The sequence below is a fragment of the Filicampus tigris genome, chromosome 16 (genome assembly GCF_054856515.1).
Source record: "Filicampus tigris isolate MCC_2025a chromosome 16, RoL_Ftig_1.0, whole genome shotgun sequence".
Classification (NCBI taxonomy): domain Eukaryota; kingdom Metazoa; phylum Chordata; class Actinopteri; order Syngnathiformes; family Syngnathidae; genus Filicampus; species Filicampus tigris.
In genome coordinates, this window is record NC_141232.1 from 7,893,639 (window position 1) to 7,906,233 (window position 12,595).

The following is a 12,595-nucleotide window of genomic DNA, read 5'->3' on the forward strand; positions in this document are numbered from 1 at the left end:
TTACCAAGCCTCATATTCACTTTCGAGAGCTTTTAGGAGTATACACCGACATGCTAATACAGCGGCATCAACCTCCGGAAAGATTTTCCTTTTTAGTTTAAAATAACTTACTTGAACCTTCAGGATCCCTCGCCGTGCACTGGCCAACGGCATAACCCAGGGTCTTTTTCCGCTTTTGCTAAAGTTTTAAATCCATCCGTGTTCTACCATACCAACAATTTAGCGCTAAGCTAACCTGTGAGGGTTTGTCTCTCCGGTCCAACTTCCAAGGCTCATATTTGTTTGTGTCTCATTTTCAGAGTAAATGTATCTTTCAATTTTGGGTCAAATTGTTGTTGGCATTCCAAGTTGTCTACTTGTTCGAAGTCCTTGCGGTGTGTTCAAGTGCACCTTTTTGTCGTTGTCTAACCAGCGTGTCTTTTCTAAGCCTTAACCTTTCACCTGTAATCAATCCAGCTGAAATGAGTTTTAGTTGCTACAAAATTAGGGAAAATATTGCAAAGTTGCCCGGCGTAGAGACACGCCCCAATTGTTAGCTTAATATGGAACCTCAACGCTCCTCTTAAGAACTGCAGATTTTTTGGGCGGATGTGGTTGTTTTTGCCTCATTATCTTTCCTCGTCACACACCAGCTCCTCTTTTCCCAATGGCTTGTTTGGGATAAACAATCGCTCAGGAAATGGCGAGTCCCGGCCTCTCCGGATCAGCTCGCAGGATAAATTAGTGATACCTCCTTGGCGTTAAATCATTCATCAACATCCCGAGATGTTCGCGGCAGCGCTTTTCCCGCTGCGGAAAAATCGGTCAGGAATTTGCCGTGGATGCTAAAGGGCGGATGACGCGTACGGGAGCTAATTGGAGCGTGTCTGCGAGGGAATGTGTGTCGCGGCCGCATTCTCTTGCCAACTTCTGACCTCGTTATGCAGATGATGAACCCCGCCCGGCCGTGTTTACCTCCCCACCTCTCCAGATGTCCCCAACATCTGGCAACTCCTTATTGCCTTTATTTGACACCTACATTAGGATTCCTATTATTTGAACTGGATTGGATCGTAGTTTATGCTTTAACAATTTAAGTTAAGGTTCTGTTCTCTCTTATACCACTATTGGGACATGTAAATCAAAAGTTTTTTGGCACTTGAAATTGAACTAGTGTTGAAGAACGTCTCAATATGAGCGTAATGGGAGATGATGTTTCTTACAAATATTCGTATAAATAAGCGGCAAATGTTGGCCCTAAATCAGCAGCAAAGTAAAAATGTGCCTTTTTCCCCTATGACGTATGCTTTTTCTTGTCCATTTTTATACCACTTTTGGGACATTTAAATCAGCATAATATTTTTTTTTGCACTTGAAATTGAACAGAAGTTGAGCAGAACGTCTCACAATATGAGTGTCAGGGGAGGTTTCTTACCAATATTAGAAAAAGTAGCATGTAAAAATGTGACGTTTTCGATGAAATATGGTTCTTGTCCACTTAATAATACTTTTGGGACATTAAAATCATCAGTCCTTTTTTTTTTTTTTGCACTTGAAATTGATTGTAGCTTCAGCAGAACATCTCAGTGTAGATGTATGAGGGGATTTCTTACAAATATTCGAATAATAAGCATCAGATTTTGGATCTAAATGCATGACAAAGTAAAACTGTGACTTTTTTTTTTCCTATGAAGTGTGGTTGTCCTTGTCCGCTTTTTGAGTGCAGGCATCAAGGGAAGAGAAGCAGATTGACTTATTCTTTGCACCTGAGACTCACATAGACTGATGACACGTAGAATAAAATGCATGCCTAATGTGTGGCGCGCATGGTCAGGCAGGCGGGCCGCTTTAATACAAACAGCCTGAAGGTGAGAGTGCTGCTTTTTTTCCCGTTACGTTGTTTTGGGCACTTTAAAGGGTACGCAAAGGCGGACCACCCAACTCCCTTCAGCTGTGTCGCCCCCAGTTCACAAGCTCAGGCTGCACCTGCTCTGGTGTGTGAGCTTTTAGAGGTCATTTCCAGCAGCTGTGAGCTGGGCGCCGGCGGTGCTGTCCATTAGTAAGTCGCTGTCGATTGATAGTCCCAAAAGTCAACTGTCCCAGTGGTGGCTTCCCTCTAGTGGCCGCCTGCTGCCAACAGCAACCCTGAACATGCAGCCAGCTAGACCAGTGGGTCCTGTGTGCATTGCAGGGGGTGGGGGGTGGGCTGGGGGGGATAGGATGGATTTAGTAGAGATTACAGTTAAAATTAACCTGCTTTAAACAGCTGCGTCTACTTTGCACCCGAGCCCCTTGCTTGGTTGGTTTGCGGGCAGATTATCAGTAATGTGTGGCTAGACAGAGAAACGGACACTTTTATTTTCTCCCGCACTGTTAAACTGCTCTTGTTATTGTTTGGACCATTTGAGCAGCACCACACGAGTGAATCACTCACACGACGGCGAGACTTTGACAAAGCAAAATCAAATCCGAACTCTCATTGCATATCGCGTTATTTTCCTTTATTTTTTGTCTTTATTGCATGATATAATTAAAATATTCACGTTTGGTGATGAATAATTTTGAATAAATAAGAAAAAAAAACTGTAGGGGTGCACTGACTGTGTCCTTGCATCAATTTGAAATTAAGTTGAAATTGTTTGAAAAAAGTTCTCTCAATTAGTTTTTTTTTTTTTGTGATTGATTTTTTTTTTTCTGTGTGTTGTAATAATTTGGTTATTTTGATCATTTTGATTACCGGTATGTTATAGTTTTTTCCTCTACACCTTTTTCATTTTATCACATTATTTCACATTGCTGCATTTTGTTACTCACATTGTTGTTTGTCAGTGTCGGTGTGGCGGATCATTAAAAAAACCACATTTGTTTAGTTTTGACAATCAGTACCAGTAGGGATTTTTTTTTAAAAAAGGCAGGAGGGATGCCTTTTGTTAATCTGTTGTCCCAGAAGTGATGATGTCAGATTAAATAAACACCATCATCAAACTAATAATATGTTTGAGCAACACACGTGATGTTGTCCCCACAGCGCCACCCACTGGGTGTTGTTTGCAGTTACCCACTCGTATGTCATTTTGCAAGGGCGGTTCTGCAGTGGCGACGTATCCAAGCCAAATCGTACAGCCGTGCTGCTTTTATGATGGAGCTTAATTACATACGGTAGCTAAGTATGTTTATAGTTAGCACTGAATTGCTTGAGTGTGTATCTTTGTGTGTGTGTGTGTGTGTGTGTGTGTGTGTGTGTGTGTGTAGTAATAATTGTTGCACAGTGGCAGCGTGCTTTAGATTTTTATTACCCCCATTGTGTAGTCTTTAAAAAATAGATCAGGAGGCTGAAAAAAGTCACTGGTAGAAAAGTAGCGCTTGTGTGGTGAAATGTCATTTTTCTATCAAAATGCACAAAAACTGATATTTGATCAGGGGTGTGACTGTAGACTTTCTATCCACTGTTTTTATTGTCAAATGTGCTTTCTGTGTTTTCACGGAAGGATATACCATTTTGCTTGCAAAAATGTGTACATTTTGGCCATCTGGCAGTTTTGTGCTTTGCATTGCAAAGATTTTTTTTTCCCAGGCAAAATATGTCGTTTTCATGGCATAATTGAGCAAATTCTCGTTTTAATCGAGACCTTCTCCCATGTCATGTGTTCCGTGCGAAATGTACCTGGCAGATAAAGGCAATTTACCGCATTCTGAGGCAGTGTCAGAGGTGGAACAGACAAAATTTCAATTTCTTTACGCATTTGCGTGTGAACCAAAAACCGAATCCCATAGAAAAATATATCACTGCAAACAATACCGTGCTTGTTCAGGTGCACATGAGACGTACAGTAAGTGCATATGAACCAAGCTCATTTGTCAGAATGCGGAGGCCTGACGGTTTGCTGTGAAGTCTGTCGGTTTAATGTTCGGGGTGGGAAAGAGGTGTGTGTGTGTGCGTGTTGGACTGTGTAGGTTCATCTGTCAGGAAAGTGAATTGTGCGGAAAGAAGTTTGTGTGCCTTCTTAGGTTTATGTGGTAAAATACTGTAGCAGTCAAAAGTAGATGCTTCGTCATGATTTTGAATGAGACGGTGTCTATAAATGTATTAATGGGCCGATTAATCTAAGAATATATATGCTGGTATTGAATCCGTCGTTGTAAATATTGGCCAGTTTTGTGCATAAGGCCGCGGAGGACTGGAACAACATCCTTTTGTTTCAGGAAAGATGCTTATTGGATTGCATGGATTCAAAAGCTCCATTTGTTGGACAAAAGGCACAAGGATATCATTTTGAGTGACTCCAACACTGAAATGTATTTGCCGTTTCATGAGAAAGTAAGAATATATCGGCGTTTACTTGGCAAAACATCGGTCATCTTGAAAGTGGCTAAAATCGGCTGGCCGATTAATCGGTTGGGCCCTGACATGTGGTTTCATGTCAAAATCTTGTGCTTTGATACTCATTGTATTGAATGAGAAGTTTTGAGATGCTTCCTCACTGAATCGAAGGAAGTGCTTGCAAACTTTTAACGGTTGCCTTGAGGCCCTGATAGACCAAACCGACGTCCGAACACGGCGTCTGTAGTGTCGTAACCCATCTGTAAGCATCTTGGGGGCGTTTACGTATGGTGAATCGGCGTCACCAGTCGTGACATTTGGTCACTCTGATTGGCTGTTAGCTCGCAAATCAGCGCTCTGAGCACAAACTGGAAGTGACAAATGCGGAAAAACAGTCAGCACGCCTCCGCTGCCTTAACCTTCTTACAAGTACAAGAGCGAGTGTTGACAATGTAAGTATTTCACAATATCGCGTCAAGAACGTGAGGGTTTACTTGGCGTGGGAGTTCATCGTGAGCGACGAATAGAGCAGAATGCATTGTTTATGTTTTTATAATCCGCCCCCGGCCAACAGCGTTCCGGTTGGATTTTTCTAACCATGAGAAATGGTGACTACCGCCGCCGATGGTATGGAAGGGTATTACATCTCACGCATGCGCAGAAAGTACTTTAATGGTCAGCGTGGCTGTCTGCCGTTGCCGTGCGTTCCTCCAGCGTGACGTGCCGACAGCCGGCCGGACGCCACAGGGGTTGAGCGTCTGTCACTGTTGGCCAGCGTCTTTTTGGTCCATCTTGGCCTTTAGAGGTCACGTTGACATCGGGATCTTTTCCTCTCTTGTCGGTGCCCACGCGCGCACACACATGCGGCACACGTGCCGCCACGGCATCTGTCCTGCATGATGTTTTGGGGATTACATGAGTTGTTCCTGCCTGGTGGAAGTTGACTTCTGGTTGGCATGCTGACAGAGATGAGAGGATTTGTCAGCTTTTTAGCCATACACAGCGAAGAAGGGTGACGGGGAGGAGACAAGCCGTGTGTGTGTGTGTTTTGGGGGTGGACGCACTGGCTTTGTTGCAGAAGACCAGCGGGACAGCCACGCTGTCACTCTCTCTCCAGAGACTCGCTCCGGAGCTACTAGCGGGATTAAGGTTTGCCGAGATGGCAGAGGGAAGGCCACCCAAGTCCTGGATGCTCCGCTGAGTTTGTGTCCCATGCGCTCGGTTAGCAGTGCGCACGTGAGCGACCGCCACCGCCCAGTCCCCATGCCCGCCGCTATGCTCCCGTGCCCTGTGCCGGCCGGGTCCGACTGGAGCTTCCAGAACCCAGTGGGAGTGGACTGCAGCTCGCCCGAGCCTCGCTGCATCTGGGTGGCGGTGCTGCGCGGCGTCACCGGGCTGCCGCCGCCGCCGCCGCCAGTCATGCCCGTCGGACGCCGCCGCATCGTCCACCAGCTCGGGGTAAGGAGAGGGCGCGTGTGGGATCATGCTGGCGTGACGTCACGTGATTGGTTGGAACATTCATGACTGCAGTACATAATTGTAGATTTCAAGGCAATAATTAGCATTTTTGTGACCAATTACGTCATTTTCATGGCCGAAACTAACATTGAGTGTCAAACTTCTAGTTTTTGTGGTGTAATCACATTTTTTTGGTGCAAACGATGTAGTCTTTATTGCATTCATGTGGCAAAATATGTTGTTCCCAAGGCAAAAAGTTGTATTTTATTGTCTGTGTGTTTTTATAGCAAGAAATTAAATTTTAGTCCTAATTAGTTAATTAATTAATTAATTTAGTCCTAAAAGTTAACATTTTTGTGTCAATATATGATTTTTGTGGCATAATCTAGTGTTCGTGGCAAAATATATCGCATTTTGTGGCCAACAATGTAGTTTTCGGGACAAATTTAGCATAGTTGCTGCACACTATGTACTCTGCATCTCAAATTTTGTATTTTGTGGAAAACTATATAGTTTTCATGGCAAAATATATAGTCCTTGTGACTAAAATATGTAATTTTAGTAGAAAAATTCAAAATTTTCTTGCAAAATGTGCACTTTTCATGGCAAAACTCATATTTTGTGGCAAACTAGTTTTATGGCAAAAATCTGCATTTTTTTGGACAAAATACCAAAAAAAGTAATAAGTAGATTTATTTTTGTGGAAGATATGTAGCCCGGACTGCAAAAACTAACATTTTTGTGTTTTCCGGCTTTCGTGTATCTTTCATGGCAAAAAAATCGCTGGCATCGGGCCAAAACCTCCTAAGTCACATTTTGGTGAATTTCATATTTTTTGGTCAGTCCACACACATGGGTGTTATTTGTGCACATTGACCAATTTCAAGTGTTGAAAATGACTTGCTCGCTTTCACGATGCATTGCTAATGGTTGAACAAACTTGCCATTTTTGGGAACTCCTGAAAAGTGACTATTTGGGAGGTAGAACGTTTTAGCCCGACGCCAGCGATATATAGCATTTTATAGTAAAAGAAGCATTTTTGTGACAAAACAATATTTTCGCGGCAACATGATTTTGTTGGAAGAATACAGCATATTTGTTGCAAAATATTTTTTATATGGCAAATATGGTTTTGTGACAAAACATTGTTTTCTTGAAGGGATATAGACTTTTTGTGGCAAAACATATACATAGTTTCTGTAGCCAAATCTAGTCATTTGTGGCAAAATACTGTGGTTCAGTACCCTCCGGTCTTAGAAGCCCACTAAAACAAGTCAAAAATCCATGCCGGGTTTTCTTTCAGTTTCTGAAATCGAACTAATCTGCATCCACAGTATGACATCATAATACCAGAGAAAAGCTTTTACCTTGGGCCATAAAGATTTGTATCTGATTTGATGCTACTTGATGTGCTTTTGGCAACACTATTGTCACGGGTTCGTCCCAATCTCAATTAGTTACTTGCGGTATTCACGCTGGGATAAGAATTGAGATGAGTTTGCCTTGTAAACGTTTGACTTTCGGAGTTGGCTGCACATTCCAAAGGACGTATTTGTCCCAGCTGTGTATGTACAGCAACCATGACCTAAACCTCAAGAAAGCTGATCACCAGTGTCCTATGACCTCACCAATGGACAACAATTCCCACAAACACACTTGAAAATCTCACACACACAACTCCGCATAATCTTCACTTTTCACACTTCCTGTCGGTGTTTTTCTCCACGCCTTAAATGGCGAGAGCGTTAGAAGTGGGCGGGGGAGATTTGGAGGGTTTGGTTCTAGGTCACATAGCTCTGACGGCTTGCGGCCCCCCCACAACACCTTGTTAAAAGTGTCACCTTGAAAGTCGTCATTCCACAGAAGTAATTAGGAGAGAAACACGCTCAGCAAACATTCTTTCCCATACGGGCGCCGCATTATATTTTAGAGTACAAGACGGATAATGGGTTAATTAGAAAACACGAATGTGGTATGTGGTGTGAGTGTATGCACAGTATGTATGTGTGTATTGTATGTATGTGTATATGTATATATATGTATGTATAATGAGAGTGCTTGTGTAAACGTTGGACTATATGGTTCTAATGGTCAAATATGGAATTTGACACTCCTGCCCATCTTTTTCTTGGCATCATCTGGTGATTCTGGTGAAGATAGAACAGTACTCTGGATTGCATGTTTCGGTTTTGCCATTCAATTTGCATTGACGCCGTGCGTGTGCGTGTGTGCCTGCCCAGGTAGACGAAAAGCCCAGTACTGCGATATAATATCCAATCACTGTCGTGTGTTCACAGTTGTGACCGTATAAAGGTTCAAAGTGCAACTCAAAGAAACAGAAAGAAAAAGAATCTATCCATTCATTTTTATTTTTTTATTTTTATACAATTTATGCTCACTAAGATGGATAATGTCTTTTTCTTGGCATCATTAAAGCGATGCTGTGCTGCACATTGGAATGTGGGAAAGTATTTCTTTGGAGTGGTCATCAGGAGTAGAGAAGCCGGTTTCCGTAGCGGAACGTCTGTATAATCCCGTACGGCTTCCACGATGGAGAAACCGGTTCAACTGACTTTGCAGACGGTCCAACTGACATTCATATCAACACGGGATCAACACATCCTAATAAAACATCACCTCGGTTACACTCATTTGAATCCGACAGTTGAGGAATTACCCGCCTTTTTTTTTTTTTTTTTTTTTTTCCACACGTACCCTCTTCACTCTTGGCCGGGCGGCGGCTCCAGGGGGGCCGGGCGTGTGGTCGGCAGACACGCGGCGGCCATCGGGATTAAAGGCTCGTCAGCATTTGTGTTGGCGTTGAGCGTAAAGCTCCACTTTTCAAACAGGTTGCAGCTCTCAGCTCTTTAAAAAAAAAGCAGTATTGTTACAGCCCCGCCGATGGGCTTTGCTTTGACGGCTCTTCTACTACTTCTACTACTACGAGTACTTTGCCATTTTGCCTACTGAAAGCAACAGAAATGGGTTTAATCCATTCCATGGTCAAGCTGTCATAAAAGTAGATGAATATAACATTTTCTGGTATTTTTACATATTTGTTTGATATTCCTTATTTATATTTTAGATATCGCGATTGAGCTTCAGCTGTGCCACCACTTGTGAATTGAAAAAAAAAAGATAGAGCAGGTTAGTGACTATAATGCCCTCGCATGTGGGCAAGGAGAGCCACAGTCACTAAACTACTATCGGTTGTTTATTGAATGAGACACACAGTCAATAATAGTACAATCAATATGCATATAATTGACCCCCATTTAAATGCATTGGGGGAATTTAGTTTTTTTGTTTTTTTTTTTAAATCAAAAAGTCTTCAAAAAATGCTGATAAGCATTTAATATAAATTTTCTGAAAAAAAAAAACCAAAAAACGGGAGAAATAGCAGTAAGAATATTACTTATAAATTCCAAAAGATTGAAAAAAAATTGGAATTTTTTTTCCACAAATATGTGAACCTGCGGGTGCTCAAGTGCTAGTTTCCTTTAAAAATGTGCAACAAAAATATTTTTGTGGGGTACAATGGTACGGATTAATGTTTCAATTCATTTCATCTGTGCAAATTGATTTGATATAAATGAGTAAATTGAGTTACAAGCTTGCTCACGGTACAAATTAAAGTTGTAAATGAATATCACGTTTTCATGCTAAAGGAACATTTTTCTTGAAAATGTGCAGTTTTATGGCAACCATCCACCCCCCACCCCCGCCCCGCCCCCCTCACAAAAGAATCCAGTCTTAAGTGGTAAAAAAAAGTTTTCTGGTAAGAATATCTCATTTTTATGACAATTTGTAGTCTTCATGACCAACTTCTCATGCGATCGAATCAGGCGTGCAAAACTTTCAAAACAAGCTTTATTGGCACTGTGTGTTTTTATGTTGAAATCTTGTGTTTTGTGGCTAAATGTTATATTTTCGTAGTAGGACATGTGTTTTTAAGGTAGAACTAACTTTTTAAAGGCAAAATGTGTTTTTCATGGAGTTTGCTCATAAGGGGGCGGAAACACCCTGGAAGTGGGGCGGGGGGTGTCATGTGCCACTGCTGATGATGCCAAATTCACTTTTTTTTTGGTTTAATGGTTTCCTCTGCAGGTTGAGCCTTCTTCCCGTCATCAACATCGTGTGAGAAATGATTTCCTCCAAATCGAGGACAAGGGCAAAATATGTTCTTACCCTGTGCTATTCAATGGGAAATGTGTTTTGTAGCATGATATAGGAGGATTATTGCGTTTTTTTTGTAATTGCGTTGCATAATATATAGCTTTTCAATGTAAAATGTAGTATTTCCTGACGAAATATGGTGTTTTCTTGGAAGAATATTATGTTTTAAAATGTAGTATTTCCTGACGAAATGTAGTGTTTTCTTGGAAGAATATTATATTTTATTTGTAAAGATATATCGTTTTTATGGAATAATGTAGTATTCAGGACAAACAATTTTTTTTGCAAAGACAATGGTTTTGCAGCAAAATATTGGCTTTGTATGGCAAATTGTTGCTTTTTTGTGGCAAATAATATGTTTGCCTAGAAAAAAATATATATATTTTTTTTGAAAAGGTCTTTCAAAGAGATCTTTGATGTCACTCAATCACCAAGCCAGACAACTTCCCCCAAAATAATTAAGTTAAAAACAGACAACTCCAAATATTTCACATAACTGTAAAATTACACTGAAATGCTTTGTGAATAATAATTGATGAAATGTGAGCTACGATTTCTTGAACCCACCCTAAACCTTAACTTTAATTAACCCTTAAACAGTTAGTGTTTTGGACTGGTCCTAGTTTTCTCCGCACTCATGGGACTGTTTGCAAAAGATGCAAAGCTCATCGACAACACTCCGGTGCCACTCGCTCCGACCCTTCAGGCCTGTGCTGTGTTTGTGGTAATGACAGGTTTTGGTTTTCCCAGTGCTGGGCGGGGCCATGCGGTCGAAAACCGGCGTGCCGAAGCTTGTTCCTTTGCCGGGACCCGATACTCCACCGCCTCCTCCTCTTTTTCTTCTTCTCTTCATCCTCTTATCCTCTTATTCACTCCCTGCCTGCACGTTAGTGTGTGTTCTGACTTGTCCCCGGCCAAACCGCTCCCTCTGAGGAATTTCTCTTTTCGCCCTCCTTCACTTCCTTTTCTGGCCTGCTTTTTTTTCTTAACGGTCGCTTGACAACCCCCCTCTGCGCCTCTTTCTCAAGCATCTGTATGCTGCTGTGGCGTTGCCAATGCGGAATGAACAAGATGGCTAAACTGATCAAAACCATTGAAAAAAAAAAAGAAAACGTTTTTGCCCTGACACCTCCACGGTTTGCCACAAAAATGATAGCTTTCATCATGGAAACTGCATTTTCCCACTAAAAATCCTTTCGAAACACCAGATTTTTGCCTCCTATGGCTCCCAAAACTCCCATGTTATGCTATCAAAACACTGTATTCTTCCAAGAGCACAATATATTGCTACTAAACACTGGATTTTGGCATGAAAACTATATTTTGCCACAAAAATGCAATTTTTTTTTTTTTGCCATGAAATCTATATTTTGCCAAGAGTGAGATCCAAGACAGCAAGATGTTGCAATTAATATTTTGCCATGAAATCACTGTATTTTTCCCAAACATATTTTGCCACTAAACACTGGATTTTATTATGAAAATTACATATTGCACAAAAATGCTTGTTTTGCCATGAAAACTACATAATTTGAAAAAAGAAAATACTTTTTCCTCGAAAGCTACAAACATTTTCCACATGAATGCTAGTTTTTGCCATCAACACGAAATAATTTACCAAAAACTGCAAGTTTTTGCCAGAAACATTTTTTGCTCTAAAAGCTACTTATTTTTTCCTCAAAACTCACACTTTTGCCATGAAAACGACATTTTGTCACAAAAAAGGCCAATATTTTCCGTAGAAATGACATATTTTGTCACAAAATTGTTAGATTTTGTCAAAAAACTGTTCTGGTCAAAAGTGCTGTTCTTTACCATCCATGTCAGTGCCTCTTTCAAGTATCTTTGACATGCAAAAACAAGGAAAATAGATGCTCACTTTCTATTGTAACTCATGCCGAAGTGGAGACAAAATATTGCTCGTATATACGGGCGCTGTCATTCTGTGCTACTAAAACATTTGCAATCTGATTTCGTTATCTCTGTTGTGATTCAACTTCATCTTTTGCTCTCCCCAAACTGTAGATAAGTATCAAAAAAGCATCACAAAAACTTGCTTACAGTAGCACTGCCAAGGGGTTTGTGAATCCTTAAAAATATTTGATTTTCCAAAATGATGGCTGTAATTATCCTGATGGACACATAACCATAAATGCACATTTACTAACTGAATTAAATAACTGATTATTATGTAATTTCCAAAACGAAGGCTAGAACTTTAAGAATGACACGTTATACTTAAATAGATTTGGAAAAATTGTATGTGTGATATATACTGCTTAAATAATTTAATTAATGTAGTTAACTGAACATTATGGCATTATGCAAAACAAAATCACTTAAGTGTTATTAATAATGCGATGGGTGAAGCACTCTCGAAAGTTCTGGACTCCTGTTCCGATACCATGAAAAATATGAAGGTGGAAGAAAACCGTTTTTTTCTGTTGGAAAAGGAAGGAGAAGGGAAGAGGAGGCGAAGGAGTTGAAGTGGTTATTTTTAGGTGCGTCTGGTTGTCCTGCCCTGTAACGCGAGCCCACTTCCTGCCTCTGGCATGCCACTTCCTGTTGCGGTGCGCCCACCTGGTTAAGCGCTTTTGTATGTGTGCGCGTGTGTCTGTTGCGTGTCAGTCATGTGTGGTCATGTTTATGTCAGGAAGTGA

General features: G+C 41.1%; 1 protein-coding gene across 7 annotated transcripts in view; it reads left to right on the forward strand.

Moving 5' to 3' along the window:
• Positions 1–12,595, forward strand: part of arhgap23a (Rho GTPase activating protein 23a) — a 51,965-nt gene that overhangs the window by 15,835 nt on the left and 23,535 nt on the right. For 3 of the 7 annotated variants that reach the window (XM_086056002.1, XM_086056003.1, XM_086056001.1), the window contains exon 1: positions 4,607–5,758. The exons of 2 other annotated variants lie outside the window; for them this stretch is intronic. In XM_086056002.1, the coding sequence (XP_085912128.1) occupies positions 5,513–5,758 (246 nt within the window). In that variant the 5' untranslated portion in view covers positions 4,607–5,512. Of the gene's footprint in view, positions 1–4,605; positions 5,759–12,595 lie in introns of those variants that run through there. 2 more of the 7 variants (XM_086056000.1, XM_086056005.1) reach the window with 2 other exon arrangements.